This window comes from Nannobrachium achirus (assembly GCF_963921795.1).
Source record: "Nannobrachium achirus genome assembly, chromosome: 17".
NCBI classification, from domain to species: Eukaryota; Metazoa; Chordata; class Actinopteri; order Myctophiformes; family Myctophidae; genus Nannobrachium; species Nannobrachium achirus.
The window spans coordinates 60,465,638-60,475,086 of record NC_137824.1 but is presented as its reverse complement, the minus strand read 5'-3'; the positions used below and the strand labels follow the sequence as shown (position 1 = coordinate 60,475,086).

At 42.1% G+C, this 9,449-nt stretch overlaps 1 protein-coding gene across 2 annotated transcripts in view; it reads left to right on the top strand.

Annotated features, from left to right (window-relative positions):
• tgfbi (transforming growth factor, beta-induced) overlaps positions 1-4,777 on the top strand; it is a 48,410-nt gene extending 43,633 nt beyond the window's left edge. For both annotated transcript variants that reach the window (XM_080745864.1, XM_080745865.1), the window contains 4 exons: positions 168-270; positions 526-563; positions 4,329-4,347; positions 4,657-4,777. In XM_080745864.1, the coding sequence (XP_080601990.1) occupies positions 168-270; positions 526-563; positions 4,329-4,347; positions 4,657-4,715 (219 nt within the window). In that variant the 3' untranslated portion in view covers positions 4,716-4,777. The remainder of the gene's footprint in view (positions 1-167; positions 271-525; positions 564-4,328; positions 4,348-4,656) is intronic.
• The last annotated feature ends 4,672 nt before the right edge of the window (positions 4,778-9,449 follow it).

Genomic DNA, 9,449 nt, shown 5'->3' with positions numbered 1-9,449 from the left:
TGGTAAAGCAAAGCCCTGCTTCATCATACAAGACTGCCGCACAAAACTAGTGAAAACACCCGATCTGTTGTGTGCTTGTAGATCTGCTGTTTTCACTTGTTGTGGTTCTGGAATGTGGTTTTAGTCTGATTCTGATCTGTCTCTCTGTCTGTCTCCCTCCCTCTCAGCGCAACTCTACAGTCTATGTAAACAAGGTTCCAGTGCTTGAAGCAGACATGATGGCTACTAATGGAGTCGTTCATGCAGTCAACGCTATCATCAAACCTCTGCGTGAGTCACACACACACACACACACACACACACACACACACACACACACACACACACACACACACACACACACACACACACACACACACACACCTAATATACAACATTATAGAGCAAATATGCGTAAAGTGCCATTCATGTAAACTGGACTCTCTCTCTCTCTGTGTGTGTGTGTGTGTGTGTGTGTGTGTGTGTGTGTGTGTGTGTGTGTGTGTGTGTGTGTGTGTGTGTGTGCGCGTGCGTGTGTGTGCACAGCTCCTAAAGTTGACATGCAGGCAGATGGACCAATGAGGGTGAGAGAGCAACACACACATTAATTAATAAGCTCTAAATACTGTAAATGTTGTACTGTATATAATGTTATAGGATGTTACACATGAATACTAAATGAATGCTAAATGAATACTAAATGAATACTGTGAATCAAGAGGTTTTATTGAGACAGCAGAGGACGGTTCCTCGTGGCTACAGGAGGATGATAATCAATGGTTTTGATCACTATAGTTTTGACATCAATGGTTCATATGGTCCCACATCCCTACTGAAGGCCCTGGGCCTAAAACACACCCTAAACGCCTACCATTTCCACATGATAACATGGAGGAACGTGTGTGACTGTGTGTGAATCCACGTTATCAGTCTGGAAACAGCAGGCTACAAAACACTGTCCAACATTTCTCTCCTTTTCTTTTTACAAGCCTTTTTTCTGATTTTTTTTAATCACGCCTTGAAAATACCACTTATTACAGTAAGACTCCCTAATCGGGAGATAAGCGACCGGCAGGTCGCATACACAAACTTTAGAAGGCAATCGTAGCCAATCAGGAGGGAATATGGGAAATGGGACAGATCAATTCAAAAACGAATAAAAATTAAGCTACAGCTTTTCCCCCAAAATAGTATATTGTTTACTGAGACACTACACTGTCTCTCTGCATTCTAAGTACAGTTGTGCTCAAAATATTTTTTTTCTGCAAATCCTGTTTATTGGCTAAATTCACAAACTGTCAACTGAGTGAAATTAATAAATCATACAAGAACAATGTAAATAGCTAAACAAAATAGTGTTTTTATTTTCCAAATTCAATGCTAAATGCCACTTTCACTTTCAACTATCAACTCTTAAGTACACCTGAAAACATCTGTTATCAACTGCAATCGACTAATCAAGAGCTTAAATAGTTAAGTGCATCAGATGTGCAATCTGGCCTTACTAGAAGTTTGTTGACTTGTTGACTGTGATTAGAGCAGTTAGAAACATGACCTAGTCTAAGGAATGGTCAGAACAGTTCAGAGAAGAGAAGAGATTATCGCTTTGTACAAACAAGGAAAAGGATATAAAACAATGGCAAAGGAGCTGAATATTCAAAAAAGTGTGGTTTTGAGCATAGTTCACAAGTTCTAAGTCAAAGGAACAGTGGCTACACTAATGAAGCTAATGTTCAGAGGGGGTTGAATCATTTCCAGCACAACCATATGTAACAGACAATCAGGGGCGGCCTTAGTAATCTGGAGGCCCGTTTCAAGAGCTATTGATGAGGCCCCCCCGCACCGCCGCCAGCGCACTGAGGCCACAGTAGCCGCACAACAATCGCACACAGAAGTTGATCCTATAGTCAATGACTGGCTGCTATTTATATATTATTATTTTATCACTACATAATGTTATAGCATTGACCTAAATGGTGTTATATTAACAAGGATATATGATTATTAAAAAGTGTTATAAGTGTGTTGCAAGTTGAACAAGGCTAGCTGACTAGCTCTTGGAGGCCCCCTGGTGGCTGAGGCCCGTTTCAATTGAAACTGGTGAAACATAGCTAAGGCCTCCCCTGCAGACAATAATGGGTTGAAGACTTGACTGATGACTTGTTGCATTTTATTGGGTAAATCAACGTAGAAACTGGAAAACAGGCAGAAATACATAAACAAAAATCAATAATCTCACATGATGGCACAATACATGCATTTGTCCAAAAACATACTATACATAAACCTCATTAGAATACATGAAATAAACCTTTTAGAATGTCAAGTGCAATGCAGACATAAAATCCAAACAATACAACTATTCACCCTTTAACTCTTCCAGCATTACAAACCATTGTAAACAATGGAGCGATGGTCCCAAAATATGAGTTCTGTTCAACCAATTTATTTGGACCAAATCGACAAATGGGCAGACAACATCAACATCCCCAAAAGGATTAAATAGAAGGGTAGATCCACAATATCCATGGCAGTTATGTTGCAATGTTACTCTTTTACTGTGTAAAGTCTTGCTACAGTATCTGTGCAGACTAGTGCTTGCTCTGCCATCATATTAACTTACTGTTTCATGATTTTTGCATATTAATCAGAAACAAGCTAACAACAAATAATTAATATGATGGTGGAGCAAGCACTGCACAGATAACAAGTCTTTGTACACAGTAAGGTTGCAACATAACTTACCTTGAATATCGTTACCATGGATGTAATCAATCCTGTTACTGTAGCCCTTCTATTCAATCCTTTTGGGGATGTTGATGTTGTCATCTGCCCATTTTGTCAATTTGGTAAAAATAAATTGGTTGAACAGAACTCATATGTTGGGACCATCGCTCCATTGTTCACAATGGTTTGTAATGCAGGCTGCCACCCCATGTGGTCATGTGATCCAAGATGACCACAGTGTGAATAAGGTCTTTTACAGCAGCTCCTTAACAATCCGTCCGGTCCGTGTTCCATATTAAGATGCCGGCTACGGAGCTGGATATTTCTGAAGCTAGACATTTTTTTATGCGTTTGGGGCTTGCAGCCACACAAAGCTGGATATTTCGGCTGTGAAACTGGATATTTTTTAAACCGGATAAATAAGTGGAGAGATTGAAAAATATCCGATTCACTGGATCCGTGTAGACAGGGAACCCGGATATCTCTGAAGACTTTACTGTGTGTGTGCTTGTTAGACCTAGATATCTTTGTCATGTGGACCTAGATATTTTTCTATGTGGATATCTGAAAAACCAGGATATATGAAAAATCCAGCTCTGTGTAGCCATGGCCTACAGTAAAACATTGAACCTTTGTGTCACACTGCTGCCATAATGTCCTTCCTCAACCAGACTGAGGCAGCTTTTAAACCCTAGCACCACAGCTGAGCTTGATTTTCCCATCACCAGATTCTCTGCAGCTGCTCTTCAACCACCACAAATAAGAGCTCCAGTTTCTTTATGAAACTGGTTGCAAAGCACCTTCACATTAAAAGTATTGACTGCGGGTCCGTTACACCAGTGTTTCTCAACCACTGGTCCTGGGGACCTTTGGTGTGCCCCTGAGAAGGGTCAAGTGTGCCCCTTGAAACTGCTTGAAAGCCAGTATTGCATATATCATTTTAAAAATGATTTAAACTAGTGAAAACAGACGATCTACAAGCAGGTGCGAGGAGTTGTGTGCTTGTAGATCTGCTGTTTTCACTACTGTTGTGTGACAGCCTCGTACGATGAAGCAGGGCTTTACTTTGCGAAGAAACATACACATTTGAAACTTGGAGATTCAAGGTTTCTTCCTGACAGTGGCGATATTTACACCCCTGTATTATGTTGGTGTGCCCATGGATTCTTGGGACATGAAAAGTGTGACCATGCAGAAAAAAGGTTGAGAAACACTGTGTTACACCATAAGTGTTTAGCTTGTTTATTGTAAGTCACCCTGGATAAAGATCATGTGATGAATGACTACATTGTAAATTTTAAATTGTTTTGAAATGACTCAATCAGAGCAGTTAATTTATAACTGCCATTGTTACTTACCAATCATTATTAGCTTCTGGTAAAAAAAAAACAGTTTTGGCTTCACTGGTATATTTCTCTGTAATTACAAGTAATTTGCACTCATTAATGTGTAATTAAGTGTAATTTGAATCATTACTATGACTACCTATAGAAGAGTCCTACTGGCTGTTGGCTGTGTTGTTATCAGAGTTAGAGAAGAGAAGTATGTTGTGTTGTGTTGAAGCTAAATGACATGTGTTTGCTGTGTGGTGTTAAATGTGTTGTCTTTTGTTGTGTTCACAGCCTGAAGGTTTCAGGAAGGGTAAGTTGTTCATATGTTACTGAATATTAATAGAGCATGACAATGTTTTCACCCATGTGGGTCTTTACCAGCTATTATTATTCTCTAACACCTGTACATTTTAGTTGGGATGTGCGATTGTGCGTGCTTCTCTTTGTTGAGTTTGTCTTGTGTGGTCATTTTAAAGCATGCAACATGTGTAAGAACATGGCTGCCTCTCTGCCAGTGCATTCTGGTAAAAGAGACGTTGTCGCATTGTATTTCTAAAGGTTCTGATGAGCTGTGTTTGTGTGAATAAAGGTTCTGATGAAGTGTGTTTGTGTTCCTCAGAGGATCTGTTCCAGAAGGTGATGAAGAGCGGCTCCAGCAGAACCATGACCAGACAATAGAACCATTAACCCTGTGAGAACCATTCAATAGAACCAGAAGAACCAGACAACAGAACCCTGAAAACCCTGAGAATAGAACCCTTAACCATTAACCCTGTGAGAACCATTAGAACCATTAACCCCAGTGAGAACCAGCCAGCGATTCCGGATCTGCATTGGATCTGGTTCCTCCGCATCCCAGCCCCACCAGTCCTATCAGTCCTATCAGTCCTACCAGTCCTATCAGTCCTACCAGGCCCACCAGCCAACCTCAGTGAAAACCAAGAACCACCCATTCCGTTCACATCCCCTGAACCGCTGAAGAACATTCTGTCATCTCCATGGAGAAGTTGTGACTGGCAGCCTCTCCTCATCAACAGCCCAGTACAACCAGTGGTTTTCAACCAGTGGTCCCTGAGGGGGTTCCAGGTGGTCCCCAGCTAAATGATGGACAGTTGTTAACCAAATGGACCCTTATAGATCTTTAACTCTTGAGTGTAAAATAAAAGTTTAGTTTAGTTTAGTTTATTTGATCACTCACATACATTTATCAGGTCATACATCCACTTATTCATTGTTACAGGTGATCAAAAGGAATAGGCTGAAGCTGCCAAATATTTGGTTTAATTTTACACTCTCAAGACTTTATCATTAAACATCTGCATTACATTTATAAGGACCCAATAAATAGCAATAAATGAATAAACAATAAATAATGGACCTCGATGTGAAAACTCTTTCCAGTGAAACCGTACACATCAACTTTCAGAAACCAAAAACTGAACATTTCTGAGTTACTGTAAAGTAACCGTCCAGCTGACAAGTTAAAGATCAAATACTAGCTTTGAATTTTCAAATGAACAGTTTTTTTTGTTGTCCTTTTTGTTTTGTGAATTGTATACTGATTGTTATTGTTTCATTTTGATATTCATGTAGCATGTTTGCATGGAGGAGGCAGATTTAAAGCTCAGTTTGTGTGTGTCTTGTTTTCTTTTTGTTTTCTTTGTCTTAGGTTGTGTTGTTTACAGTTTTACAAGAAAGCCCTTGATAATAACGTCTGGATGAAGATTCATGTTGACTCTAAAACTGCATCCTAACTGTCTGTACAAAACTTTATGTTTTTGTGTGTTTGTTTTGTTTTGTTTTTGGGAACCAAAGAAAGTCACCCTGCCTCGGCAAATTTTAAATAAATCCAAAAGTGTGTTTTGTAACCTCTGAGTCTGTGTGTCTGTCTGTCTGTTTCACTCATTTTACCTCCCCTGCTGAGAGAAGAGAGAGAGAGAGAGAGAGAGAGAGAGAGAGAGAGAGAGAGAGAGAGAGAAACAGAGTCCACTAGAACAGTAGACACAGTGTTCTCTGTCATCTGCAGACAATATTCTGCTGTTAGACATAAAGATCTGGCTGCTCTGGTCTCCCACATAGGGTTACACCCCGCCACTCCGACATGTCTCCTTTCCGACATGTCTCCATTCCGACACTAACCCTATCTCTAACCCTTACCCTAAACCTAACCTCTATGGGAGTGTCGCCACTCCGACAATAAGAAGTCAATGTCGGAGTGGCGACATGTCGGAATGGAGAGCGACACCCCCCACATGTCGGAATGGAGAGCGACACCCCCCACATGTCGGAATGGAGAGCGACACCCCCCACATGTCGGAATGGAGAGCGACACCCCCCACATAGCTGTCTGTCTGTCTGCAGTGGTTTACATTTACTTAAGCAGTTTTCAGTACTTTTACTTTTACACCACTACATCTCAGAGGCAAATATTGTACTTTTACTCCACTGCAATTATTTGAAAACTTCAGTTACTATAGTTACTTTGCAGATATAAATGATTATATTATAAAACATACATCAATCCACTTTAGCCCTATTTTATACCTAGGCTATTTGACACCTCGCAGCGCGATGCGACGCGTTGTGAGCTTGTAGATCTGCTATTTTCTCTGCAAAGTTTTACTTTTGGTACTTAAGTACATTTTTATGCCAATACTTTCGTACTTTTACTCAAGCACATTTTGAATTCTGGACTTTTACTTGTAACAGAGTATTTCTACATTGCAGTATTGATACTTTTACTCAAGTAACAAATGTGAGTACTTTTTCCACCACTGTCTCTGTGTGTCTCTGTCTGTCTGTCTGTCTGTCTGCCTGTCTGTCTGTCAGCCTGTCTGTGTGTCTGTCCGTCTGTCTCTCTCTCTCTCTCATATTAAAGGATAAGAGTCGTTAATGTTCCTCACATGTTGTCAATAAAGCCTCAGCGTCCAAAAGCAACATCTTAGCAGCTCCTGCTGGTCATGTGACCATCATCTGAACCTCCACTGTTTACTCTGGAGAGAGGAGAGGAATGCAGCCCCCCCCCCCCTCCCTGCTGGGGTCTGTGTGTGTGTGTGTGTGTGTGTGTGTGTGTGTGTGTGTGTGTGTGTGTGTGTGTGTGTGTGTGTTCAGTAGCAGAAGGCGACTGAACCGTAACCTGAGTTTTACTGCCATGAAAGCACGCTCGCAGGCACGCGCGCACACACACACGCGCACACGCGCACACACACACACACACACACACACACACACACACACACATACACACACACACACACACACACACACACACACACACACACACACAGTGTTAGGAGGTTTTAAAGCCTGCGTGCTAATGAGCCAGGCATCACAGCCGGGGGGCGTCGGCCTGAACTCTTTGAACCCTGACATGATTGACAGCTTACGCAACCTATGATCACAAAGGCTCATGATTTGATTTGATATCCAACACCTCTGGTTCTACAAGCAGTTTAAAACCAATGAGACATGTTATGTTTCACCTCTATCTGATATCATCCATATGTTAAAGTAATGATACAGAATACAGATTATTATTATTATAGGAAAATCTTGAAAATGTGTGCAAATCTTTGAATATACTGTGTATATTCATCCAAGCAAACTTTTGTAACTCAAATCTCTGCTTCTGGGGGGGGGGGGGGGGGGGTGAACCTTTCAAAGTAGCGTATCTGATAGGCATTAAGCACTGGCATCTGCTCTGGACACATGAATAGCCACGGATCATAGATTATAGGGGAAAATCCCAGTTGGGCGAACAGACTGTAATTATTGTCCACGACATTGCAAGCGGCGCGAAGGCCAGCGGACCTTGGTCCTGTTCTTCGCGCCCGAGCGCCCGCGAAGAGCGGGCCAGGGCCGGCCGCGCAAGTTACGAAGCCGTGGTGAATGCAATCGTTATATTTATGCCCAGGCCGTAGCCTGGGCAAGCGCACGAGAAACGCATGAATGGGATGAAGATCGCTTGCTTTACAGTCTGTTCGCCCAACTGGGACTAGCCCAGATTATAGTATGCCCTAAAAAAAAGTCTAGAACACACCACTGGGTTTCAGGTCTTAATTAGTTAAGGGTTTAAGGGTCAAACATGTAATGTGTAACATTAATAGTTTAACACATGGATTATATTAGACAGAGGTCAAACAGTATAGCTACAAACTGCTGTACAGGTAGCTACTGTTTTCGACCCCATCTAATATCATCCATATGCTATAAGAATACATTAACAGTATCTACAAACATATGTAACTACTGTTTGACCCGTCTAATATCATCCATATGTTATAAGAATACATTAACAGCAGTGGTGTGATATGGATTTTAAAAGTGGTGCCCCTCTAAATTCGTGACGTGATGATTCATGTGCGTGCATGTGAGGCGCGCGTGCATGTGAGGCGTGCGTGCATGTGAGGTGTGCGTGCATGTGAGGTGTGCGTGCATGTGAGGTGTGCGTGCATGTGAGGTGTGCGTGCCTGCAGCTAAATAAGTCTGGGCTCGCCGAGCCCAACCGAGCCCACAGCATCTCACCCCTGGTTAACAGTATCTACATACATAATGTAACTACTGTTTTGACCCCTGTCTAATATCATCCATATGTTATAGATTTTAGGTTTAGAACTACTGTATACTAATTATACAAGAATGATTTAAACCCATGAACAACTCTCTAATCCCTGATGTCTGAATGAATCCACTGATGATAAAAACAACGTTTTAAAACGTTCAGAGATAGCAATAACTCCCAAGGGCTTTATAAGAGGGCAAGAGGCCCCCTGGACACACAATAAAACACTAATAGAACATAACTTGTAAACAACATAAAAAAAAAAAGAATTTACGTGTATTAAAAAAGACAAAAAATGAACATGGTTGTAGAACCTGATTCTCCATGAAAGATAACAGACAATAATCAGACAACATGGATGACAAATACATAGAGAAACAAGAGAAGAGAAAAACACACGCACACACACACGCACACACACACACACACACACACACACACACACACACACACACACACACACACACACACACACACACACACACACACACACACACTGATGTGTGTTACATGTGTTGACCCCCATGACCCCTGTGTTTGACGGCTGACCCCTGACCTGCCTGTCCACGGATGATTGACACACAGGAGCCTGGGGCAGACAGACAGACAGACAGACAGACAGACAGACAGGCAGGCAGGCAGGCAGGCAGGCAGGCAGACAGACAGACAGACAGGCAGGCAGGCAGGCAGGCAGGCAGGCAGACAGACAGAAATACAGACAGACAGACAGACAGACAGACAGACAGACAGACAGACAGACAGACAGACAGACAGACAGACAGGCTGGCAGACAGACAGACAGACAGACAGGCAGGCAGGCAGGCAGGCAGGCAGGCAGGCAGGCAGGCAGG